At 38.7% G+C, this 27835-nt stretch overlaps 2 protein-coding genes across 5 annotated transcripts; one reads left to right on the top strand and one right to left on the bottom strand.

Moving 5' to 3' along the window:
- Positions 1-141: 141 nt before the first annotated feature.
- UFSP2 (UFM1 specific peptidase 2) lies at positions 142-18538 on the bottom strand. Of its 4 annotated transcripts, none has more exons than XR_012587126.1 (13): positions 14473-14542; positions 13953-14031; positions 11920-12100; positions 11772-11838; positions 11288-11445; positions 10290-10482; positions 8655-8801; positions 8048-8212; positions 6599-6723; positions 4905-4981; positions 3648-3823; positions 3318-3442; positions 148-2026 (listed from the first exon to the last, which is right to left on the bottom strand). XR_012587126.1 is itself a non-coding variant. In XM_074588304.1 (12 exons), exons 1-12 carry the CDS (start codon positions 14512-14514, stop codon positions 1940-1942), a joined length of 1446 nt encoding a protein of 481 aa, XP_074444405.1. In that variant the 5' UTR covers positions 14515-14542; the 3' UTR covers positions 142-1939. The 4 variants fall into 4 exon arrangements, 2 of the variants coding, with proteins under 2 accessions (XP_074444405.1, XP_074444406.1); XR_012587127.1 differs by having other exon boundaries at positions 955-2026; positions 3648-3808; XM_074588304.1 differs by lacking the exon at positions 3648-3823 and having other exon boundaries at positions 142-2026.
- On the top strand, positions 14615-27504 carry CFAP96 (cilia and flagella associated protein 96). The gene is made up of 8 exons (XM_074588306.1): positions 14615-14770; positions 17684-17868; positions 18906-19125; positions 21965-22102; positions 22191-22266; positions 23143-23322; positions 25293-25465; positions 27287-27504. The coding sequence occupies exons 2-8, from the start codon at positions 17772-17774 to the stop codon at positions 27333-27335; spliced, it is 933 nt and encodes a 310-aa protein (XP_074444407.1). The 5' UTR covers positions 14615-14770; positions 17684-17771; the 3' UTR covers positions 27336-27504.
- Positions 27505-27835: the final 331 nt, after the last annotated feature.

The following is a 27835-nucleotide window of genomic DNA, read 5'->3' as shown; positions in this document are numbered from 1 at the left end:
GGTGTTATGTATTAGGTAGGCGGAATTGTGAGAACCCTTTGTGTATAAATAATGGGTGAATATCCCCGGGGAGGTGTGCTAGACTTGTGGGTTTTCCCCCTAGCACCCGACGTCGAATAAAGCACTGTCTCCTCTCTGAACTACTTATGGTTTCGGGAGCTTTTATTTCAGGGAACAGTTTAACAGGCAGCGTGAAGAGGGGCTGGGCCATACAGAAAAGGATGCAGATTGTCGCACCTGCGTTTATCCCCAACACCAGTATCAGTTCCTCCGAGGCAGAGGAGAGTTTCGCAGGCGCTAACGAGGAAGCAAAATGTGACAGGAAGCTCAAGAACTAATTAGTAGCAGCATCTGAAGAGAGCTGCGGCTGGGAAGAGGGGACTCCTCGGGTGCGTCTGGAAACCTAGGAATTGCTGAAGGGATGTAGGGGAGGGAAAGGCTTTAAAAAACCCTCTTGGGCGATGCCAGGCCATTTACTCTTAAGCTACTTCTGGATACATGTGTTTTGAGAAAAGTCTTCATAGTTGCATAAACAGTGACGCTGGATTTCTGGCATCTGTGCAGAGGTGTTTCATCCCCAGCAATGCATAGGGATTTAATTTAAGTCATTTTCTTGGTGAGCTGTTCAGGAAAAAAAACCATTTGGTAATTAAACAGGTGTACTTATTTCAGTATCAAAGGAGAAGTGAAAACTCTCACTCCAGTAATTGCGCTGAATTGACACATTGCCTATTTACCTGGATTTCTGCCCCTTTTAAAACGGTACTGTCTATGTTCATATTCCACTACTTGATTTGTATTTGCTTTCCCAAGGGAGAAACAGGAGGTAATTGGCATAATGTGTGTGCGTTATTTCAGAAATGTTAGGCTTCTTTTCCCCTAATTGTGTTTATCAAAACCATGCAATTTTATTATTTTTTTTAAACACATGACTTTTGATTTCCCTTTGTTTTTAAACGATGGCAGTGATTGTGAGTAACTTCCATATCGAATATGCAGGCAACGGCCCCGGAAGGAAGTACTATAGTGCATAGGTATGTAAGGTTACGGTCTTATCAAAAAGGGAATGCCACTGAAAAGGCTACTTTAACAAGGAAATGGAATAGCTCCCAAAGACAGCATCCTTACTGACAGCACAGCTGGATCCTGATGTTTTGGTGGCATCAGATACAGACTTGTTTGTTCCTATGACAGATGAAACAGCTGGTAATCCCAAAATGAAATCAAGGGGAATGTGCAGCCTGAAGAAACACGAGGGGAGCCCGTGCGGAGCAGCCAGACGTGTATCTGGTACAGTGTCTCCTTCCGCAGAGAAGGAAAGCTCCTTTATTTTACTTCTTACAGAAGACCGTTGTGGTGTAGGTTTTTCTCTAGAATAGATGTATTCATACAGCTATAAATAAACAAGCATAAACAATTACATTTTTTTCCTAAATCATATTTACATAGTTCATAAAATTCAGCACATATAGCCATTTTCCTCCCTTCTTCTAAAATCCTGTTATTCTAAAATGCTGTTATCAACAGTACCGGCAGCAAACGATGCCTTTGAACAGACTCATGGTGCACTTGAAAGGTAGTTCATCTTTTTGGCAAGAAAAAATTCCATTAAATAAAAGGATTTGGGTATTTAATCTGTACAGATTTAACATAACAAAAAATGCTATATAAACATGAAGATGTCCTAGCCAAAAGCAGAGAGTATCAGTTACCTAATAAATGTATTTATAAGAAATACAGTTCACAGCAGCTAACTCTTATTTTTACAGGTTTCATTTAAAAAAAAATAAAATAATTTCTTAATTTAAATTACTCAAGCAACATTTCTATTTCAACTGGGTTTTGATTGCCTTAGAGCATTACTCCAATAAATAACAAGACAGCTGTACGCAGATCGGGTAGCATTCTGGCTTTGCACGTTCCAGCCTAAGAGTGAAATTCAAATAGTTTTTGGTCGCTGAGGTAGGCACAGGTTATAATAGGCGTCCTTGGTCCAAAACTCTGGCCCCTTCCATCCACACCAGCCCTGTCCAAGAAAAAGCAAGACTGCATTTAAATCTACTGTGAACTCTGTTCTTCCTATCTATCGGATCTATTTTATTTTATCAATTTTAATCTACGCTGTACGAATTCTTTTCAAACATCCATAGAATGCAATGACACACAATTCCAAAGTTCTCTACGTGCCTGGAAACACATGAAGGGAAAACACTTCACAAGAGTCTTTATCTCTCCCCGTTCCTCCCCCCCCCATCCCAAAAAGCAGCATACTTTTCCTTTTTCCTCCCCCCCCCACTTCCTGCTACCTTCTGCTGCTACCGAGACTGATGATTTTGAAACTCCTATCACCCTCAGAGTTTCCGTTTCTCATCTTGAAGAATCTTTGCCTTCTTTGGGAGCAGTTGATATTTCAGAGCCAAACAGAGCTCCTGCTATCAGGGCATGTGCTGTTGATCGTGATTTAGCGGAAAAAACAGTCTAACAAAGCTCTTTACCACTTAATTATATGAGGTGTTTTTGAAGAAGAGCGCTACAAGCCTCAGCCATTATGGGCCAGCAAAATGATTCTTCAATAGCTTTTATAGTTGAGCCCAACCCAAGGGTATCAAATAAAGGTAGAAAAGTTGCTATGTGCCATTTAATATTAAGAGGAGAAACTGATTACTTACTTAACACCTATAGGATGATTTACCACGTTCAGAGTTCACATTTCTGACTCTATTTTTACTGTTTTGTGATGTGCTATGTCATCCCTTTTAGTAGCTTTAAATATGTAAGCAACATCAGATACCCTATAGTTCTTTACCATTTTCCCAGATTTTCAAAACCGCTGTTTGACAACAGTACCCACCCTTTAAACTTAGTTTAAGGCCTGATCTGAGAATGCCTGGAGCTGGATTTTTAAAAATTTTTTAAACTTTAAATAAATAGTTAACTTCTCTACTTCAGTAACAGCATTTGGCAGGCTGAACAGATGTTTCTGTTCCATTCAAAATTCCAAACACAGTAATTGTATATACTACTGGGTAAAAGGGGAAATGGTTTAATTCAGAGAAAGTAAAGAACATTTCTTTGTACTATAATAACTTTATGTAGTTGCTGACCCAATATGTCTTCTCCGAAGACACTAAGTTTCAGAAATTAACATTAAGAAGCATACTTGCAAGTTAACTGGGATCAGCACTTGCTCCGTAAGGAACGGAGAAGCCACAGAATGGCCAATTTGTGTTTGGCTGTGCATTATTTGTTTAATGCCAAAATATATGTATATACATACATATGGGTGTGTATATATAGGGATGTGCATCAAGCCTCACCTTCTCCAAAACGACATGCAGATCTTCTCCTCCAGTGTAATGCGGGTCTAGAATCAAGTATTTTATGTGCCCTGTAATCTCATTCCACGCCACTCCCAATATCGTGTGAGCCAAAACACCTCCACCTGAAATAGCAGAAACACAAATTGCTCAAAATTTGTCACTGAGATTGGCTAAATGTGCAAGCCTAAAAGTACATCAACACTTTCTGTTAACAGATTAGCTTGGTTATCTAAATGATTCTGAGCTGTCCTACGTAAGATTCTTCACGTTATTAAACAACATATCTTCACTACAACTAGGCAAGATTACTTATTTTGCTTTACTTACTACAACTAGAGAATTTACTTTCCAAATTTCTTCCATGTCAGCAAGGCGGGTTAAATCCTCAGCACTTCCGCCGGATGAAGTCAAGAATATTTCAAACATCTGTTTTGCTCACTTTTTCTTTTAAAGAAACTTAACTGTAGAAAAGGAGTGCGGAAAACTTCCTGGTTGTAAAAGGACTAAAATTAGAACAAAAATCAGAATTTCTGGATAAGGGTTATCTGCTGTTTTCTATTAAGTCCCATCAATGGATACGAGGGGCAGAGAAGTAATTTCTGAGTCCCCTTTCTCCAGCCTGCAAACAGGGAGAGGGGACATTTTGATGAGCGGGTCGGCCCTTGCGCGTTTCTTTCAGATAGCAGGAGTTCACCTCCTTGGGATGCTGCAGTCCACACAACAGAAGGAACTGCAAAGACCCCAACAGAACAAAAGCAAAAAAAAAAAAAAAATATCCCCAAAACCCACCCCAAAAAGCCAACTTCCACCACCCACCCCAACAACAACAATCAAACCAATCTACAAAAGAGCATTACAGGGAAGGATAAGTTACAGACTACAAGATTTTTCAGTACAGAATTCTAAATTCTTGAAATTCAGATAAAAAGGCTGCTGAAAGGCCAAGAATATTTCATACCAAAATCTGGACTTCTGGCACCTCTAATTTGAGAGAGTAACACTATCTTTATGGAGTGCCAAACACAGATTGTGAAAATTGCTAAAAGCGAGCTTTTATTAAAATTATATTTTCGATAGCCTTCATTTTCTAAACCACAGCCATCTTGGAAATAGTTCAATTAAAGTTTCGGCATTCTTAATGAATGGCATTTCTTATGTTACCAACATTTCAGATTATTAAAACTGGTCTTAAAAAGAATTTGGGGAACATCCTTCTCTTCAAAGCCAGATAAACATTACTCTTCTGTGGAAATTTTGGGGAACTGTATGAACTTCTGCCCCTCCAGCAAGAAGTAGTCAGCTCTCAAGTTCCAACTTTAACAGTAGCTTTTAAACATCACCATTTAGATTGACTTTAGTTACCAGGTTTAATTCTGAGCTCAGGAGAAATACGGGAGTGAAAAGATACCAGCCAGACTAAATTGTATCATTCTCCAGGCTCCCTTGGGAAAAGCGTAATTTTTAATTAATCCAGAGTTTTAATTAACTCTTGTACAGTAAACTGAAGGGGTTTTAATTGAAATGAAATTCAGCATAGGGAGGCCATGCACTTTCACTGGCATCCTTCGCTACTCGAGCACTTACCAATCATAACCGGAGTTCCTTCAGTCTTGAAGTGATTAGCAAGCTCTCTTCCCTGCAACGCTAGCTCGGAACCCTGGCTAGGTAAGAAAAACAATATATTTTTTTTATCCTCACTAGACTTAATTCTCTAATTATCCATTATATTTGTTAACTGCATAGGTGAGTGATTAGAAAGTGGCTTAAGAGTTTTTCTGTGTAAATGCCCTGGGACAACCCAAAAAGAAGTTTTTTAAAGGAACTTGTAGATTCTGGTTGGATCAATGAATCTGCTATAAGCCCAGCCTGCCACTGGAGCACCTGGAGTCACCCAGGTTCTGTAACGTGTCTGCTGCTTGTCTCCCACGGTGGGGACAGCTGGTAAACCCCAATGGGTCCCTCCAAGCGGCTGAAAAACAGCCTGGCTACATCTGTTTGAAGTAACAGAACTTCATCAGAAACAACAAAAATAAGGTGTTTATAATGATGTCTCTTAAGACAGCTCTCCACTGTAATTGCACAGGCAATTGCAGCATCCATACCCAAGCTGGCTTTAAAAATCTAATCTCAAATAACATTAGCAATCTGTTCAAAGCAACACTGAATTTAGCTTTGTTATCATCTCCCTGCTCTCCTTCTCAACCACAGGACAAAAGCAGTCGACATGGAAGAGAAAGGCACACCCACAATACGTGCAGCCACCCCGGGATTTGGAGCTGAAGACATGTGTCTGACAGAGACTCCTATTCCCCCCAGAAGACTGACAGTGCTCCCAAAGAAGCTAGGCAAGGAAATTCATACAGGTATTTTTAATATCTCGTCTTTGTATTTCTTCATATAGTGGTTAACCTTTTGAAAACCCAAAGAAAGCCTGTGTGCCTGGAGAGATGGATTCCTGTGGTCCTGGAGAGATGGATTAAATGCAGATAGAATACAAAACCGGAACTCTGGGAAACGGTGGATTTACAGTAACGGATTCACTGCTAGTGCTGCTGGTGCACCTGCGAAGTCTGACTTCCACAGAGGTTAGAGGTGCTAGCTGGAAATAAGCCCAAGACAAAAAATGCTCTCTACTGCCAGTGACCAGCTGAAAGAGATGCACGACTTCTTCTCAGCATGGCAGTGATGCTGGTTTGTCATAATCCTGACAAACACTGCTGCTCCCTGGTAGCAGCGCTACAAGTAATTCTGCCGCATTCACAAAGGAATCTATTCCATATTCTTATGTGCAGGAATAAAAACCTTCATGCTGCCAGGGCCCGTCACAGCTGCTGTAAATAATAGGTGGATCAGCTGCAAATATAAGCTCTGGAACAAACAAGATTAAAATTGGCTATATAAAGCTTTACAAAATATTGAAGAACTGAATTATTTTCCTACTGTTAAGAATCACCATCACCATGGTCACATGCTCTTTTAGGATATTTGTGATGCAAAGGAAGAGGCTGAATTCCCCATCAGTTTGTGTACTGTTAAGCCATTTATAGCAACTGCAAACTGGAACCCCAAACCCGCAGGAAATTTAGCAACCCCTTCATCTGTAAGCACTGAGCACAACCAAAGGCAGGAGTACAGGGTTTACAAACAAGAAACCCTTAAAAGATTTATTATCTCTTTTACTATCTCCATTCTTCCGTGTATTGTTATGGCAATTTGCATTCCAAGGCCTTCAGTCTTTTTAATAATTACTGAGCTATTAAACAGATATTGATTCTTACCTGACAAATAATATTTTGGACGTTATTCCAAAAAGCTGATTCAAAACAAGCTGTACCTCAATGGAACCAATCCATTGCCGTGACCCAACAAATGCCGCAGGCTTGTCTCCAGCATCCACCAGGGCCTTTGCAACATCATGATGAAAAAAAACAAATGTCAATGACACACAGGAGGAAATTCCACCGCTTTTTGTGAACAAAGATAGTTTATATGGGAATGTGTTTTGAACCTCGCTGGTCAAAAGCAGACAAATGGATGTCGAATTCATTCACTGGGGTTCTGTTCTGGAAGTGTCACTTGAACACAAACACAGACAGTGCCCATAAGCACAGAATATAAAATATAATCCTGGGGTGGCAAGCACTGAGCTGTCTAATCATGGAGCGCGTTGTTGTACTGCAGAAGCCACTTCACAGACTGAAGTACCCGGATTCCCATTCCAAGCATCTCAGAAAAGGATCCGCAAAATAGTGGTCTGAGGAAGAGGCCACTGAAATACACTGACGGCTGTGGTTTATTTTAAACTCTTCTCCATTCTAAGGCTTCTATGTTACATGCGGCACTCCAGAGGGGCCTTTTCCGCTCAGGACCCGAAACCCACTAAGTCTCCTGAAGGCTACCGCCCTCTTCTAAATGCCTCAACATACTACAGGAGCGCACAGACTTCAGCTGCTTCTAGGTGTAGGCGTGGACTGAGAAATGTTCAGGAAATGCAGTTTTAACTTTAGTGCTCACATCCCTGGTTAGGTATGATGAAAGTTGTTTTATGGACTGAATCAAACTTTGCTAAAAATGTTCAGTAAATACAACACAAAACTATTTTGAGAAGACTGAAGATAATTGCAGCATTTCTTGCTAGGCGTGCAGTATTAGCTACCCAAGCCTACAGTTTTTCTTCAGTGCTGTTAACAGAAATGAATGTACACAGGCAGGCATTCGAATTCACACTAGAAAAAGAAGCAAAGGAGAACTCAGAAAGCAGGAAAAGCCCACTACTCTCAAAGGCAAGGTTGCAAAAGAAGGCAGTAAATCAATGCACAGCATCTGGGAACTAATTCAGCTGTCACTGAAGACAAGAGTCAGTTTTAAAACTGATTTTAATATGACACATTGGATTCCTTCTTTTCTCTCATTTGGCAAAACCAGTGAAAATGTCCTAATCTGAGATTCTAACAGAACATTAATCCAAGGAAATATTTAGAAGACTATTTTAATCAATCTTATTTGTACAGATAACGTCACCCAACGATGATGAATATATGGAGACAGATCACCTATAATAAAACTTGTTAATAATTAAGTACTATAGTTCAATTTAAAAGATAAATTAGAAATACCACATTAATCCAAAGTCTAAAACATACGAAGTTGCTATTTTAAAAATAATCTATATGAACTCTTCTAGACAAATAAGCATAGAACAATGAATCTGCTTAAGCGTTCTGTACCTGTTGAATTTCCTTGTGTGTCGGTACTGGCCTATCAATGTAACCTTGGTGCCTGAACCAAGAACAGATTGTCTGCAAAGACCGATAGGCACAGCCCCAGCCACTGTCGTCAATCCGATCCTGCATATAGTGGTGGTAACTATACACACCATGTACTAAATAAACCTGCACAGAAAGAGAGAATACACATGCATCTCATCACACGTGCATCAATTCACGGAGAAGTCATACGACGTGTTGTTTGTGCTGTAAAAAGCTTTCGGTTGGGGACTGCAAATCTTTGGAAGAACTGAAGGGTTGTTATTCACATGATTGCTCCTCCTGTTTTTGTCTCCTAAACATCTCCATTCATAGATTTAGTTTCTTGTCCTGCTTCTGAGAAACTTTTAAAATACACGCTAAAAACGTGTACATCCTTTTCCAAGAAAATGCAATTTCTTTGGGACAAATACAGCTAAAGCAATGCCATTTTGTGCAGGGAAGCCCTTTTACTTAAAAGGCCGAGTCAGCTACTTCACTTTTACATCTATACAATACCGACTATCTAAATTACAAGTCTCAAGTAAAATAAAAATACTTTCTTGCAAATGTTTCAATTCAAACTTACCATACCAGACTCCGTACCAGGTGAATTAAGATGTAAATGTGGATTTCTCAGATATCCATCTTTATATGGTTCATCTGGAAAATGATAAGCATTTGCTCTCTTGAAATATGGTCTGTCACAAGGCAGATTGAATAACCCATGCAATTCCTACATGCAAGTTCGAATAAAAATAAAGAGCACAATTCAAATTTTGTATTAAAACATCACATTGTAAGTAACAATAAAGACGTAAACAATTGTAACAGCATAGCTTAGCAAATTAATGTATTAAAATCTGCTTAATTAAACATTCAGCATGTACCGTTTACTGCTAGATCTCAGCTCTCAGAGGAAGCTCATGCAGCCTTACCTCCTATCTACAGGGGCCACTACTTTATGCAGTCCTGTTACACAACGCCTGCCGCTGGAGCCCCACTGAAGATACCATGAGTGACAAGTGTCTCATGAAAGTATGATAAAATACACCATAGTAGAGAAGGATTACAGTTTTATTTATGTAGTAGTATAGATACACACACTCTGAATTATAATCTTAACTAATACTGAAGACATCCAAATACTACATACTGAGACAGATACTGAGCTTACGGTTTAGGCAGATTCAGTCTATTTTTAAGTCTCTTAAGCACTGTTTGCAACACAGCAGCCACATTTAAAGAGATATATTGCCTTCTTTCACAGAACTTAAGAGTGAACTAAGAGATCATCTGGGATAATGCGTGTAACGCAGGTAATAAATTTTACGCAGATGACCCAACGCTGAACCCAATTACATTAGCTACAGCAACACTTGGCAACCAGTGGGTAAGACTGAGCAGAAGACAGAGCAGGAAAGACTTAATGTGCCCCTGATGCCTCTGGCAAATGCAAGGAATAGATGAGGCTTTGCATACACAGCAATGCTTTGCAGGGAAGAAGGAAATGAGAAATCCCTATGGATTCCACACCTCTAAGGCAGAAGACTCCTTCCCCACTCTCAATATGTGAAACTGTGTGACCTGAACGGGTATTGGCCAGGCACATCTCTCCATCGGAATGGACTGCCACATCAGAACAGTTTCCACATCATCCATACTCCTTTTTCTAGATGTGCAAGTGCAGAAGGCAACAAACAAACAAAAACTAGCTAAGGCTGGTCAGCTGTGAGCTGCAAAAAGCAGCGCCCCAAAACAAATGAAACCAACAACTCACAACCCCAGGAAAGAAACCAAAACAAACAAAAAAGCCCCAACCCTAATCCCTTCAGGACACGTGTTAAAGCCTGAAAACAGTAGCACACTACAAGTAATCTGATATTCTACCAACAAAGTGGAGATGTTCAAAGAATCCAGCATGAGAAGTATAATTTAGATAAAAACTATCTAAAACAAATCCTATGTTGTTTTAAAGTTTTGATTGTTCCCTTACAAAAATGAGATCTGATGCATTTTATAAAAGAACTTCTAATAAATAAAGCTTCCACATTCAGTATACTGCTTCAGTTATAATAAAAATAAATTTTAAAAATAGCAGTATCTGTTAGTATTTATTCTATGTTGGCTAAATGAAAAGCTTTACTACTGCTTCAGTTACAATAATAACAACAACTAAAAAATAATTTTAAAATCAGGTTCTGTTAGTATTTATTGGCTTTACCTTTCTGTAACTTTCCAGTTGATCATCGGAAATACCCGTAGGATACGAGATTGTTACAAGATGATTTTTTCCTGGTAACATGAAATGAAATTGTTCTGGCACCACAATTGATGTTCCCTTCATGTATTTCATGATACATCTTTCCATGTCAGTTAATTGCCTGTGAATTGCTTTTACCAGCAGATTTTGTACCCTGCAAAGTATGAGGGAGAATAGTTAAGCAGAACAGTGACGGTGGACCATTTTCTCTCATAGCTCTGATAGTTATACAATACTTATATGCATATTTGCACCTGGTCTGATGAACTTAATAATTCCATGCTTCCACTCCCACAAAGCAAGGCAGAACCTCACGGTGCTTTACTCAAAGCACGTCTGTACACAGAAACTACTCCCTAACGATTCAGCCCTCCAAAGTGCAGGTGCCCAGCTCTCCTATCAGAAACACAACCATTATGAGCATTTGCCAAAATAAAAGCTACATCTGCGATTATATGGGGGTTTTTTTTGCATTTTATCCACCCCATTTAGCATCCTTCAGAGTCAAATTCTACAGAGAAAATGCAAGGAAAGAACACAGAGGGAGACTCATCGTTTTCCACCCTCACCCACCCAGCTGCAGCCCCTAATGTAGTACCAAGATTACAAAGGCTCATCAAATACACTCCAACTCTCATTTTTATACACACTCACATACTTACAGGAATTTTTAGAACATTTTCCTGGCTTTCTCAATTCCTTGCTAGGCATTGGCTACAAGTTATCCAATCAATCAGACATGGATAAACTGAATTTTTTTGTAGATAGCAAAAGGATTGTTTCTCAAGATTATTAAAGCTAACACCTGTCTACAGCAGCTTTTATTATTTACACAGTTAAATTCCATTACAAAAATACTACACACTACTTCAATTAACTGATTAATGATATCACATGAGAGCTTTACGTCACTATTTCAAGAAAAAGCTGAAAAATTACAAGTTCAGGATAACACTTACTTTCCCCATGGTTCTTCTGGAGAAACAGATACAACGACATCAACTGGCAATGTCATGTTAACGTAGTGGTGTTCCTTATTTTCCCTTTCAATGACAGGAGCCAAAGCAGCTAATGAAGACGTCATTTCCAACATGAGGTCTACATTGACTATCTGCTGCTGCAGAGAGTAAAGACACCACTAGTACACCTCCAACAACACAAGCACCAAGAAGGCAAAAGTAAGATTGTAGACATTTGATATCAAACTCAGTAATGAAATAATTTAGTTTAAAAAAAAAGCTAGTACTGCTAAAGACAAACTTCTATGTGCTGATCTACCGTAGATGGATCTCTGCATTCACGCTGAGTCTCAATAACTTTAAAAGGATTCTTTAAGTCATGTCAATGCCTATTTGTGTACGGAAAAGCCTATGGAGGAAAGATCTAAAAATTTTTAAATGATAGGTTGTCAGATATAATTTATTAGCGTGGTGAGACACTTACCGTATCTTGTAACTTTTTATCCTTTTTTTTGCCAAGCTTTCGTTTGGTCTCATCATCTTGATCAAATCTGAAGTATCAGCAGAAAGAGACATTGCTATAATATGAAATTAAATGATTTTTAAAATTATGTATTTTTAAATATACTCACTGTATAAATCGTCTTATCTCCTTACAAGCGGATTCATCAGTCAGCTCTGGAACAGTGTTCACACCACTGTTAGGCCACACATAGACTGAACTGTGGCGAATTCTCAATACAAGAACATCTGAGGACAGTTTGTTTGCAAGATCACTGAAAACATATCCTAATGCCTTCTTTGTTGATGCCTCTGAAACACATAAAGATACAATTAGGTTAGAAAATTCCCTCACCTGTTACAGCTGCTGGGCACGCATTTAAAAAAAAAATTAAAAATCTATGTTTTGACTTGGAATAAAAACTTAAGAGCTGTTATGGGCAGAAAAATGGCTACGCAAACAAAAACTGAATAAGATTTCACTTTGCAGGTCTGTCTGAAACATTCACACTCACACCTGCCTGAACAAAAGCATACTGTTTCTCTCAGATGCTGGCAGATACAAAGAGCTGAATGAATTACAGAAGAATAACCTACCCCGTAGTCAATTCTCACATCAACAACTCTTAACCAAGCCCACAGCTGCAAAAGAACTTCTCTGTACAAACTTCTATGTATGGTTATATTTAATCTTTTGACTAAATCCTGGAGAGATTCACTGAGTCACATGTTTCTGACTTCATATCAATATCCATAAATACAAATCAAATGCATAGTAAGTTTTTGGAAACGCAGGGCCTACACTCCAGCTGCAGACCAAATTTTGGCCAACATACACCTGTAACTGTAAGCTGCATCCTCGTCAGCCTGAATCTCTATTATCTGTGTGGATGTTTGTCCTTCAGAGCATGACTTTACTTTTTAAATTTCATCCCCTCCTTACAGCCTGAGCCAATATTGGATATAACAGGGCAACTTTTGCACATTATGAGAATTGTTTTCCTCACTGAGGAGATTAACAACCATTACTTAGAATACAACGTATACAAAGCCTAACAAGCTATCAAAGGCTATGCTGAATTGTAACTCTTTAATGCATTAACTTAGATTTAGCCACTATTAGTTGGCTTTTGCACTAGGAGTCCATAAAAACTGCAATATTAGAAAAATCAAACAAAACCCAATGTATTTAGCTAAACCTCCTCTGAAAGAAAGACTCAGTGCCTTCAAACGAGCAGTCTGCCATATTTATACACTAACAGGTGTCAATACCATGCACCTGGGCAATCTGAATATCACTCTGCTTTAAAATTCACTACACTGTAAACAAAGTCAAATAAACAGCCTTTCTCTGAGGATGCAATTCACAGAAAGCTGCTATACATGAGGCCAACCTATTCAACGCTTCTGTTCCACACTGTGAACTGAAAGGAACCCGAGTTCCTTCTCAAGGTTCACCCATACAGAATTCAGAGTTTCTAGGACAGATACGTCTTTTCAAAATGCAGAATGAGCTACAGTTGAGCTAAAGACACCCGTGCTCCTTCCACACTCTGCCCCATGACAGCTCAATGGCTGCTGGTACCTTTGAGCAAACTCTCTGAAGTGAACGTCACCTCACTGTAAGAATGTGGGACTACAGGAGCCTCTCGATGCCATATGGTCTAGTGCCAATTCCACGTGTAATTGCAGTAGCCGATCCTGCCTAAATTCAACAGAGTAACTAGTTAGCTTGTTAATCTTCCCCATTTCTCTAGAAAGACTGGATCACAATCTCAAAACTGTATTGCTAATATAATCCTATTATAATGAATTCACTTTCATCAAGCTATTATCCATTTGCTTGGAGTTTCAGGGCCAGCTTTGGGATTCAACCTGAAAAGTGATCCCAATACCATACCCATAAGTAGGAAAAATATGTAAATAAAATTACCTAAAAATGGCAATTTAAACTTCACTTCAAATTAAAATAAAAACCCGCGATGGAAAAAGACTGTCAGAAAATGATAGGAGCTAAAGAACAATATTTTTGTACTTAACCTTTACGGGTTTTGGAAAAAAGCACTTAACATCTGGTGAAATACCAAGAAAACAAACATCATAACTAGTTAATTAACATTTATATAAATAACCTTTTATTAAGAAATCTATTATTGAGACACACCATCAGTAGTTGCCAGCTGAAATGCAAGATCCAAGCCTCCCCTTATTCTAAAGAGTACGTCCATAGCTTCTAGAATTACCTAAGGAGAAATAAAAAAAGAGGCAATGAAAAACGCACAGTTATTTCCGACACGCTTTCTCTCGAGTTACAACTGCCCGTTATCGAGACACAGCGTGTCAGCGCACCGGTAACTACTGCAGCTGCTGAGGGCACGAAAGGCCAGTGAATAAAGATGAAGGGCACAGCTGTTTCCTTGCCAAATCCCTGCCCAGGGTTGATGTGATGTTTTATATCACATGCCCAAGGGGCCTCGACACCTTCTCTGAGGTGCCCCTGGGGGCTGGAGGCCCAAAGGCCGCCGAGCGGCCTTTGGGCCTCCAGCCCCCAGGGGCACCTCAGAGGACCCACCGTGGAACGGGCAAGGCCAGCACCAAGCCCTCAGCTCGCCCCGCTCGCCACAAGACCGAGCAGCACCTCAACCCGCTCCCCCGCCGCCATTTCGCGCACCCCTCAGACTCACCACGTCCCTCCCCGCCGCGGCGGCAGCCGAGCCCGCCCGCATCGCTCTCCCGCCCCTCCCCACCCCCGCGCAGGCGTAGTCCCGCCCGGCCCCGCACTACGGGGCTGCGCAGCCGCGATCGCCTTGGGCCGTACCAATGCGTGGGGGGGGGGGGGAGGGGGAGGGATAGGCGAGAGTCAGCCTGTTGGACTTTCCCGCCTCCCGGGCAACCGTGCACCAAACGAGGGCGATCGGCCGCGGGGGTCGCCGCCGGCTGGTCGCCTCTCGCTCCTCTCGGCAGTGGTCTGAGGCCAGTGAGGTACCGGTTCCCTCATATTCACCGGCCGGTCGTGCCTGTGGTGGGGTGCGGCGCGGGGGGAGCCTTTGTCGCGAGTGTTGATTTAGGTTTTCTGCACATCTCTGAGGTAACGGCGGTTTCAGATTTACTAACAAAGGGTTAGGTTGGATGGTTTTTAACAATACTTAATCATCAGCCGGTTATCAAAGTGATTTAACAAGATTTGCTAGAACCAACACGGCGCGACTCCGTTATCAAAAATGGCAAGGTTCACCTGAGACGAGTTTCCTAAATCGAATCGCACACCCACATAAACCACAAGATTTACCACACGAGTTTTCCTAAATCACACACACAAACACAAGGCTTACAGCAGAGTTTCCTAAATCAAATCACACACACAGAAGTATAGAGGTTACCCTATGTAATTAAAATCTTTCTCTTTTTGCAAAAAAGTAGTAAATTACTGGTACAAAATGATCTTTGAAACCTCGAGAAATACAATAGTAATGAATTACTCTTTTCCTTTGTCGGCATCTGTCCGTGGGCAGTCTCTGAAATCCTCCTGAAATCTACCTTTCGAATTTACCTCACAAAATCTACACTTTTATATCCTCACGAAATCTAATCTTTGAAATCCTCACGACATCTACCTTTTGAATTTACCTCACAAAACCTACACTTTAATATCCTCACAAAATCTAATCTTTGAAATCCTCGTGAAATCTACCTTTGAAAATCCTCACAAAATCTATGCTTTAATATTCCTGCAAAATCTCTTTGAAATCCTCACGAAATCTGCCCTGAGAGACGTCCCCGCTCAGGGGGAGGTGCTGGGTCACGGCCTGCTGCGATCCCGGGGAACTCAAAGGGTCCCACTTGGGATGGCTGTGTGTAGGATTGGAAGATGAGGGACTTTGGTCAGTATTTCTCCATTTTGGCCACAGTTTTTGTCAGGTAATTCTGGTGCCTTCCAGACGGGGCCGTGATCCATGCAACAGGAGGTTCAGGTATGGTTAGGGGGTGCCTGGTCGTCCTGACTCGCTGCTCCTGTAACCATGACAAGAAAGTTCGTGATTGTCCCAGCTCACTGCACTTGCCACGAAGATAAAAAAGTGCCAGATCGTCCCAGCCCTGCCACCAAGCCGAGAACACAATTTTGGCTGGTCCTGACATCGCAATATGGCTCAGTGGGTCTGCACCACCACAGCCTTCTTTAGCTTGGGCAACTAACCAGAGCTGTACTTAACCTAGTTGATGTGGTATCAGTGCTCTGTGGCAAAATACTGGTACTTCCTCACCTTTCCTACACATTCCTTGGGAGACACTCCAGAATTGTGCTTGACCTCCCACTGCTTCGCAATGCTGCGACTTCAAGGCCAGGCCCATCCCCCTCATTACATCTTCTTGGTTGTGTCGAACTGCTGAGGTCCAAAAATCCTTACTATTAATTCCTCATTCAATGATCTTTACACTGTATAACTAAATTCCATGTCTATTTGTTTTTGATAATTTATTCCTATCCTCCTCGTCAATAACACCAACTCGCTTCATAACAGCAAAACCATAAGTTTGTTTCCAAGGGTCAGTTTTCTGTCATCTTTCAGTGCCAGTTGTTGTCGCCTGCCCAGTGGTGCCTTACCTGACATCTAGATCTACCAATAATCAAAGAACAATCCTGAGTTTATCTGATGAAGCGGTGGTGCATTTTACAGTGTGAAACTCCACACGTTGCAAAATAAATTGCTTCAAAACTTCTGCACATTTCCTGTGTGCTGACCGTAAGCACAATGGGGCTAGCCCTTCCATCGTACAGTGTTCCAGCGTATTATTTTTTATAATACAATATATATAAAATCTATATTATTATATAGATTTCCACTGCTGTGCTGCTGCCACCTTTCTGCTCTGCACACAAATGCCAGATACAGCTAATGTGTGATATTAATCTCTCAGAGTTTTCTGCTGCCTGAGTTACTTTTATTCCTATTTTCCATCTTGCCTTTGCCCCCATAGTTAATACCAACATAAGACTTGATGCCCATTGTCTTTAATCTGTATTCCACCCTAATGCTGTATTCCACCCTAACTTTCCTGCTCTCTTTTGAGCTGTATGGACACAGATCCTTCAGCTATTTGTTTGCATATCCTTGATTTTTTTGGTAATTCTTGTATTTCATGAATTTCAATAAATAGGTTTCCTAATATATTAACCAATTTCTTCTACCTTAATTTCCATTCCTGGTGAACTTGCCATAGATTGTCATCTTCCTCTCTGGGAATCAGATCCTTGGGAATCCTAGTGCTAAGCCTGCTCCCTATTCAAGCCCTTGAATGTTGACTAGATATTTTCCTTAGTTTTGTCAGGCTCCAATGAGGGTAATGATGAAGAAAAACTAACAGTTACTGTAAATCATTTGCATTAAAACCAAGAAGTTGGAGATATTTACCATGACCAGGTCTTGGATTAGTTAGAGGGTTTATAAAATTCCACTTTTATGTGTTACCCCAAATTTGTCTATACACTGACCTTCTATACCATTATTAGAAAGTGACTGAAAACCATTGCTAGAGACAACCCACAGGAAGAAGGAGGCTGCTTGGCGAGCTTTATTACTAGCTGTTAATGCCACCAAAACCTCTTATCTTGGTACTTTGAAGATACTGGTTATAAAATTTGACCCAAACTACGTAAATTCAGTAAGAGTTGTACCAGTTGTATTACAAATACATTTGATTTTCTCTCTCCACTCATGTTTAGAATTCTTTTATCAGAGGAGATATAAAGGTGTCTAAATCCCACATAATCCATTTGTCCTATGAGCACCAAAGCTGTCGATCATATCATAGGTTACTTTCTTCATGTTACATTTATTGCTAATACTTTTAACCAAAACTTCTTGCATTTGACTTAAATAAACTTTTTCTTTACAGGTGTGGACTGCTTATAGACTTTCACAGTCACAAATAAGCAAGGATAGTTCAACCCTTTTAGTGCAGTGCCCTGTCACACAGATCAGCCATGCCTGCCGAAGGGAAAAGTGATATGGAGAGGATCGGCCTCTTCAGTGAAATGGGTTATATTACCATAGGAGATAAATATGTACCACGTTATATGTGTAAGTGCATTTAATTTTAATCACTTTTTAGTGATAGGGACCACCTCTAGTATCCGTCTACTTTCAGAATCACTTTTTTCTAATGTGTTATTTTTTTTTGTTAGCGTGAACTGCTTTTCCATGCATATTTTTGCTCAAGTCTGTATTATTAAGAGAAACGCTTGATTATGTTGGAACAAATACATTGAAGAAAGGAAAAATCCAGCAAAACTGAAAAATATGTATGCAGAATAGATTGATAAAACCTTTTAGTGTATACATTTCTTTTTAATATTAATTATCTGCAAGTTACCAGTATTTTCCTGCTTTTGTGAAAAACAATAGTTTTTGTGTGCTTTTTCAGCAGCTTTTCTGTTTTTGACAATTACATTGTCATTATTTTTAAATTAGCGTTGCAATTTCTTTTCTGTTCTGATCTGAATCACATGTGTGAGATTCCCCATCCTGGTTTGTTAAAGAATATTTTCTTTTTCTTGTTGTTTAATGGGAATGCTCACTGAGAAAGGTAATTTTTGTAATTAGGAAGAGTACTGAGGTTAACCCTCAGTAGCTGCTTTGAAGTGATAACGCGAAATAATCATGGCATCCCAGCACAGGCATTTCTGCCGTGGTGTGGTGTCAGCGATGATCATGTCCCCCCAGCTGACATACCTCTACCACACTGAGCTGCCGGGGATTCAAAACCCAGCTGGAGGCAAGTAAGCTCTTCTACCTGGCCTGTAGTCAGTAGGAGAGAGAGATGTCCTCTGAAGTCTTACTCGTAGTATATAAACAGGCATCAGCTCCAGCTCTAGAGTAATCAGTTTTCCTCCGTTGCCTGTAAAGCAAGTGCAGGAGTTAGAAAACTAAAACTATGTGCTGCACATACCTTCTCATAGCATTGTCTTTCAGACACAACTGTTTACATGCACCATTTACAAATTAAATGCTCTGTAGTACATTCTTTGAGCCGCCCTGATCCAGACCTTAGGTTTTTTATGTAGGCTAAGAGCAGCACTAACGCTGAGCAGTTATTTACAGTGCTTACTTTTTTAAAGGCGCTTTTAACGAAGCTGCAAGCAAGAACAGACAGATGTTACCTGGGGGGACCAAAACATTGTCAGCTCTGCAGGCAGGTTATTTTGAGCCCCAGTTTGTGAGGATTTTCGATGGTGAAGCCTACTCAAACCCTGTTCAGCTAAGGAGACGCTATAGATTGGCAGAATCAAAGAAAAATTTGGGCAAAGCTTTCCTCCCAAGTAATGGAGACAAATTGCCGTAAGTGTTGTGACAATGTTTTAATTGACCTTTTTTCTTTTCTGTATGCTAAAGATGGTTTTCACAGATTATTTCTTATAAAACCTGTAATGGGAGTACAATATTGTTTTTTCATACAATGTGGTGTTAGTACTGAGGAAAGAATTTTGAGCAACAACACAGGGAAGGCTGAACACAGGTAGAAATCATGTCCTGATGCTTCCTCTTAACTACTGTTTTTTGCTGTAAACAGTTTTCTTAAACTTTAGCTTTTTATTTTTGATTAAGATGAAGATGGCTATGGGAAAAGGGTGTGGCTAATTAACAAATGAATGTTTCATTTTAATTTAGGAGGAAATCTTTTGGAACTTGTCAGATACAATATCTTCTCCCATTTCTGAGCCTCCCAAAATAGAAATGACATCTATATTGCCTAAGCAGTAGGAAAAGGGGCCATTATCCAAGTGCAACATTTTCCTTTCAGCAAATCCCTATCCATTATCTTTTAGGATAATTATCTTTTAGGATGATCAGAATGTGTTACAGAGCTGAGGAATATATGCAGAATATTAAAATAAATGCATCTTTGCTATTTGCACAACATTAATTGCATGAGAAAGTGACACCAATGCAATTGGTGTCATATAACTATTACTAATCACATGTAAAAAACAGATAGAGACTGGTTACTTATTTATCATTATTATATTATTAACCATACAATCTTGTTTTGTTGTTGCTGCAATAAGAGACAGGAGGATTCGATCTGTGTACAGGGCCTAGTGTTTACGGTTCCATGGTTCTATTTAGTCATATCTTTCTGCAGCTTTGTTTTTGGAAAGTTTGGAGAGTTTATTATATGTATCCAAGTGCATATATATATATACATATTATATGTATATATATTTTAGGATGCAAGGATTAGCTATGTTCTGCTGTATGTTACAGGAACATCTTAGCTTTCAATAGGAATGTGAGACATGGTGTGTACGCTTTCTTTTGGATATACATGTGCTATTTCTGATGGGACAATGTGTGAGCCCGCGTTCAAAACTTTCTTTCAACTACAACTTGACTTTATAGCAACCAAATTATTTATAAGGGTTTAACTGTTAGGAACACCTAGGCACTGATTTCAAATCCGTGTCAGTCAATGAGAGTCCAGTTCACTTACTTTCTGAGTGAGTCCAACAGTGGGAGTCCTGCTTACAACAAAGACCTGTTAATGCGCTCTCTTACATGTACAGCCTCCACAAATGCACTTGTTGGCTGTGGGAGCAGCAGCTTCTGCTCTTACTCTTGTTGCAAGACTTTTAAATTCTTCTAGACATGAATTTTAGTAGAGTTTCTTTTTTGTCTTTATCCTCCCCTAACTCCCTACTGGCAGAGTAGTGCAAAGCAGAGACTGGGAATGTGGTTAGGTTGCCTTTTAATGGAATCCTGAAGCAATTATGGAGAGCGATTATATGTTTCTTATATCCAAAACTGACTCCCATCATAACTACAGAACTAGTGCAGAGCTCTGTTGCTGTTCGCTGCGTTGCTGTTCTTGGCTGCCTGAATGATAAGAGCTCTTGGGAATCTTGCCTTTACAATGGAGCCGCATTTGTTATTGGCTGGAAATGGAAAGGTTGCGAAGATGTCATATTGAAGATGGGACTGAAGCCTGGACCTTTGTTTTCTTCATATGTCTGTTCTCTTGTCATTTTGTTACTGGCATATAAAAAGCCTACTCACAGAAGTGACATTTAAAGAATATGAAATAAAGCACTCAAGAGCTAGGAAACACCAAGATAAAGGTTGTCTGTGCATTGTCAGTTTGCCCATTTTTTTCTATATACGGGTTTATGAAGTCCCTGAATAAATGGAGGGTAATAATAAGGCAGGTTGGCATTCTGTGCAAAGATGACAAATGTTATCTTTGCATCCTAATCCTGCCACTATTCATTAATGACCCTTTTAAGCAGGAAGTCATTAAGATGCTGTACTCTTTCCCCACTATAATTGCACAGTACAGGCAAAGGAGATTACCTTGGCTATCTGGGGTAGTTGACAGATCTCATACAGTTGCCCGTGTTTATTTTTTCCTGTTCTGTTTTGGGTTTTTGGGCTGCAAGGACAGAGGGTTGGTTGGTTGGGTTTTATTTTTGACCACAGTAGCTGCAGCTTTGTGGACCAAATTGCCGTTCAGCTGTTTCACTAGTTTCTCTCAGTCCTTTTCTCCTTTAGTGGCCCTATGATGATGTACTTTTAGAGCATGTCCTACCCTTGTCAGCAAATACTGGTTTTCAAGTTGGTCTTTAAAAAAACAGTCTTTGTGAATTCCTACAGCTTTGTAGGCAGAGGTGATTCTCCTAAATGAGCTGTGCTTCCTTTTACTTCCCTTGTGTGACAAGACAGAAAGTTAACTAGTCCTACCATCTCCCAGAAAAAAAATCTTTCAGGCAGGCACCCCGCATTGCCTGCCCCTCCATTATCCTACCAACACTAACTTACTGTTCTCCGAAAACTTGTGGGAAAGACTGTCCTCTTGTCATCAAGCCTGTTTAACCTATTCCTCTGGGTCTCTGCTTGTGAATCTGCCTTACCAGTGTTACTTTACCTTGTTGGGGCAAAATAATATCTATTAAGCATATTTATATTATTAATATTATTATTAAAATTAAAATACCGTAAAACTTCATCTCCGCCACCATCTTGTTTCTTTTTTGTCCATAACACTGCTGTAGTAGTAGATCCATGCACAATGGATCTGATCTGGTTTTATGTTTAACTCTTGAAATGTATTATTGTTTGTATTTTCTACAAAGCCTTGAATATTTTCAAAACATTAATTAATGTGTTAATTTGCTATTTTTAGATGTGGACTCGGCAGCTATTATGGAACCATAGGAGGTTCGTATACATACTTCAGTCCACAACTGAAAGCCAGAGAAAGATACGTTCCTCCTGGAAAGAATTTTTATACTAATCCAGGAAAGAAAGGAACTGGATATGGGTAACTTCACAATAATGCTTCTTGTAGAGTATTTTATTAAATGTTTCTTGAGTTTTGAACACCTGAGTACTTAATTTTGTTTTTACAGTTATGCAAACCTTACCATAGGCGAACAATATCCGCATGAATCTGATGGGTATGAAGTAGAAAGAATAAATGCAAAGGTAAAAATATTTGTCTTTATTATATATTAGTGTTATGGTTATTTATTACAATTTACATGACCTTTGTGTTCCCTGTGGTGTTTCCTTTAGCTTGAAATCACTAATATTTATCTACAAAGAGGAGGAAGAAAACAAATTAATGCTCATCCTATGTAAAAAAGATTTAGGTATTGTTTGGTTATTGTTTTTTCTTTGAGACATCTGGCAGTATCCCGCACAAGCGCTACCATTCAGGATTTGACCTTAATTTTTTATTTGGAGACTTTAAGCTACAATGCAATAATGACTAAACAATGCTAACAGCAAGAACACTAATACTTCTATGTTTTTGTCAGAAGAATGGTACCTCATTATCCTAGATGCTATATTAAAAAATCCTGTTACTTTTTTCGTATAAGTTCATAAATCTAAGAAAACTTGTAAATTTGCTTGCACTGATTTTAGTTAGCCTGTATATTTTCATCATATGTAGAGCAAAATGGCAGCAGGAGGACATTTTTTGGTCTAGGGTAAGAACAAGAGCAGAAGAAAAAATTCAGCTACCTGCAGTTGAGACAAATTCAGAGTCAAGCATGTATATATGGATGTGTGCCCAAGATACAGGTTCACAATACTGTTATACACATCTTAAATGCACAGCGCTTTTCCTGACATTTTCCTAGCATACTTTCATAGTGATTGTTGTGCTTCCTGGCCAGTGAATCTATCTTCCATTATACACGGTGGGTATATAAAATACCTCGATCATCAAACAAGAGCAACTAAACTTAGAGTGAACGTTCTCCAAGACTAAATTTAATGCTTTCCATTTTTCTCTTAGAATAACATACAGTAAAAATCCTCAAGATTGTTTCTTTCAAAGTATTTTTTTTACAGAAAGCTCAAGAGGAACATAAACGGTTGCTTAAAGGAGGGCCTTTCAAGTTAAATCTATATCCCCAGGCGTATTTTGACACGAATCCCTATTTTAATGACAAACCTTTGCCACCTGTGAAGACACTACTTGCAGAGAAGCCAATTGCATCACCTTTCAAACCAAGTTCTCCTGCTAAAAAGGTTAGTTTGTCTTATAGCTACGAAAGACAAAAGATAAACGTTCAGATATTTCTTGTTAAAAGCTTCGCTTACAGTACAGAAGATAGAAGTAAACGTTTAGTTTTGCTATTCATTTCTTATTTTTCTTACAAAAGATATTATTCCATTTACTTTGTTTTCCATTTCCAAAGCAATGAAATCTTGTTTGACCCAACAACCACTAACGAGCTTCAAGTAACCTAAAAAGTGTTTCTGTTTAAAATCTGCATAGTGCTCTTAACATACAGTTAATTAACTGTATACACCACAAAAAGATACAAAGCAGAAGGTTATGCAATAAATGACAGTAAGACTAGATTACTGCAGCAAAATGAAATGCTTTCCTATATTTCTGTCAGTCACTCATGTCATTTTTGAACCTGCTAATTACTCTCAGCCTATATAGACATATAAAAGGTAATTCGTAGAAGTGTCATGGGAATGGATGGCTGGAAGGAGCAGAAAAACTCAGGTTAGTCCCTCTGCTCAGGAAAAGGCTGCGGAATAAACTCAGGAGTTATCTCTTGCTTGTCCATCAGCAGACACAAAATTGGAATCCGTTTTAGAATTTGCCAGCTATTCAGTAATTAGGAGAAAAAGAGGCAAAGGATGGAAAAAAATATACGTGGAAGGGCTTAGAGGGCATAAGAAATAAAGCTAGTATGAAAGATATATAGGAATATAGTTCATTAGTTCTGGTTGCTTAGTGTCGTTATTTCTTAAAATCAAAATGGATATTTTTCCATTCCATAAAGCATTCCATCTTGATTTTTTTTTTTTGAGATGAGATACTAAACTTATGCCATTCAATTTAGGCTTAACCTTAATTTCACTTTGAAATGGGTTTAAGATGCATAAATCTCTTAAATAACTCCAGAGGCCTAATACAGTAACACCCCTTAATCTATCACTTTTTGGCTCTTCATTTTGGAGTTCCATTGTCTGTCATTTATCCTGTGCTCTGCTAACCACTGTTTTCCTACTATTATGTACTTCGCCCCTGACTTATTTGACTGACGTAGATTCATCTGGGGAAGATGATGATAGCAAGGAGAATATAGCTATTCAAAAAGAGACGGCAAAAATGCTTACACACGAATAATTGTGTTGGGTGTTTGGCCTCATAGATGAGGCAGCTGAGATCTCTCAGAAGGGAAACCCGTTCAGAAAAGTTACCTGCTAGAAACTCAGCACCTCGTCTGGCTGACAGTGCTGGTGATCCTGCTCCAGGCTTCCCATCCTTCACACCATATATGCTTTCCCCATATATTGAAATTATGCTGCTTCCCAAGCTACTGCACACTTTCCCTCTCTGCCATGTAAATTCTTAGGGGGAAAATTGCTTTATTGTTGATTGAATTGCTTACTGCCGCACGTTTCAGGCATGCAGCCTCAGCAGGCTGGGGGGTTTAGCTGTACAAGGGGATTGCAAGGAATTAATCAGGTCTCTGCATGTTTTTTAATGAAAATTTGCCACTGTTGTAGCACTAGTGGACATAATGTTTCAGGAAAAGCCAATGTGGTGTTCAGTCCTGTATGTCGGAAGCATATTGATAATAATGACCAAGCCCTGCTGTCTGTAACAATCCGTACACAAGTACTGGACGTGGAGGTGTACTAGTAAACTAATAGTGACATAGGAATTCTCTTTTTTTTTTTGGCCACAACATAGCTCATTTTAGTGAGTTATGTTTTTAATTTTTCTGTTACATTTTTAAGATCCTTTCCTGAAAATCCAGACTTATGGAAGAACATTTAAAATAAGGATTCATCAAAATAACGACTAAAATTTTCCTTGAAGTTTCCATTGCAAATTTAAGGAATATATATATATTTATATATAATATGATGCAGTCTGCTATTCAGTATTCTAACTTGCTTTTTCATGAAAAATATTTTAAATAACTCAATTATATTATAGATTGGCACTTTGAAAAGTTTTTTTTTTCCAGTCAGGGGGCATGAAAGGAGGCACATTTGATCCTTACCCAAGCCATTCCGCTGACCCGTATGTAATTAAAAAATCTGCGGCTGTCGCAACTACTAAAGGACGACAGATTTTTCATCCTCCTGCTGGACCAAAAAGCAGACCTGTTACAAGCATAATAACTTTAAATGTCACAAGGTAAGCTCCTTTAATTTGAGCTCATATGCTGACTACCAAAAGTCATTAGCGCAGCTGTTTATTACTGTCTAACATAATTGAATACATCAGGAACAAATTATTAATGAAAGGATAAGAAATGCATGAAGAACTTGGCTTTCAAAATTTATTCCTACTCTGTAAATTCAGCTTACTTTATAAGGCTATAAGTATCATAGAGACCTTCAAAATCATGCTATACAGATTTCACTGGAAAATTATTATTTTTTATTCTTTTCTGACTTGATAAATTTAAAAAGACCAAGAATGTTCCCGTTGAAAGCAAAATCTGTTTTTGTTTTCCCTCATGTTTATGGAATAAGATTGGCTCCCTCTGCTGGCAAACAGAATATTAGGCGATTTAAGCTTGTGAAGCTTTTGAAACAATGTCAGTCAAGTTGGATTCCTAACTGCAAACATGTCACTCTGCAACGTCAGACGAGATTTATAGCACACAGTGCATGTATATAGGTAGATAAGCACATACTTCTTTATTTTTTTTGTCTTACTAAGCTATAACCCTTATATTTAAACAATTTTTTTCTGGTGTTGGCTCTGTTGTAACTCAAGCAGCAAATCAGGACTGTGTTCTTTAGAGTTATTCAGAGAAATCATTTTCAAATACAGACTTCTAAGACTGCATGTAGAACAACTAGGCATATTATTTTGCATACTCCATAAGTAACATGAAATATTTTAGAAATACTTGATTAAAATTTGAAAAACTGCCTTAGAGGAACCTGCTTCATATTTGTGATTGGTCTTTTACATATTGTATGGGAATTCTAAGAAAGACACCTCACTTATTCACCCATTGCTGTTCTATTTAAGTTATTTCACCATGTGTCAGCATTTGCATAACCACTTTTTAAGTTGCAGGGATAGTTTGAAGTTTTTATTTACACTGTCAAGGCAGAACCAGAAGCTACATGTTACTCCACATTGCTTTTCCTTACTAATGGAAAGTAAGAAAGAATTGAAAGTAGCTTTTTGGTATACCAAAGAGCGTGGTAACTACTGATGTAAGAAAGTACAACCTTCCATGCATGCACTCGTGTTTTTAAGCAAGTAAAAGGCAAGAAGAATGGTATATTGGTCTGAGTAAACTTCTTATCATTATAATTGTTTGTATTATTGCTTCATCAACAGAATAAAAATTCATGTTCCCAAATTAAATGTTTTTATTGGAAAAAACCCCAGAACTGTATGTGAAGCAGGTTTCAAAACTGAGAGGGGGGGACTGATTGTGAAGTATCACTATGCGCTTACAGATACAGTTATGATGGACTCGTTAAAAATACTTGTAAAGAGAAGAATTTCACATACCCAACAGAAATTCCAAAGAGAGAAATTAAAACTAGTATTTCAAATTCTCCACCACTGTTTCCCTCCTAAGAATTTTAAAGAATGTATTTATTTTTGGTTCATTGTTCCTAGGTTTAATAGAATGTGAACTGAATTTATTATAAGTATGAAGCTCATAGCTCATAGATTTTAAGAAATGTGGTAAGACATTTTTGAAATGATCTGCTTCCCCACTGAATTATGGTTCTTTATGTACTTTCCAATAAAAAGCTTATCTTCTGATATTGGACCATAATCCTATAATTGGATTTGCTAGTGAAGATTCTTGCTCTCATGCAGAGCTCTGTTGAAATAAATTTGACTTCATGAGAACTGAAGTCATTAAATCTAATTATAGGACTGAGTGTACCACAGTTTTTCATTGATACAAAAACACTTGTAATTTGTATAGTGTTATTCTACAAAAATCTAATAAGTTTCTGTTCATTTTCATTTCAGATCGTTAAATGTAAAGAACTACAAGACTGCACAGCTGACGACTTATTAGGTACAAAAGGTGAAATGAAGGGTACATTTTAAGACTCTGTAAACTGTTAACAAACCAAATAAAATGTGAAAAGTGGGATTCGAGTATATAGGGCAATCCAATGTGTTTAATTATTGAGAATGCAATCTTCTATTTCTAAATATAAAGTGATAATGAATAATTTAAGAGCATTTATTTATTAAGTCTAAGGTTGTATTTTTATATAAATTTTCATCTTATTGCTGAACTGGGATTTTGCAGTATACCTTTAGAAAACATACTTTCTAATGAGTAATTTGGGTTGCAAATTGACTATATATTGCTGAACTGTCTTAGAAATATATAGTTTTTAGTTTTGCTGACCTTTTCAAAATGACCAGTGTCAAGTGTTGTTGAAAACCAGACCATGAGCAGGCTGTTATGAAGGGCGGATTCATCTCTTTTCCCAGCATCTATTTACCACACTTTCTGAATTTCCTGACAACCGTAAGTGCTGCCATGTTCTCCAAGAGCAGCTTAAT

Source organism: Larus michahellis, chromosome 5, assembly GCF_964199755.1.
Source record: "Larus michahellis chromosome 5, bLarMic1.1, whole genome shotgun sequence".
NCBI lineage: Eukaryota > Metazoa > Chordata > Aves > Charadriiformes > Laridae > Larus > Larus michahellis.
This window is presented reverse-complemented; position numbering and strand designations above follow the sequence as displayed.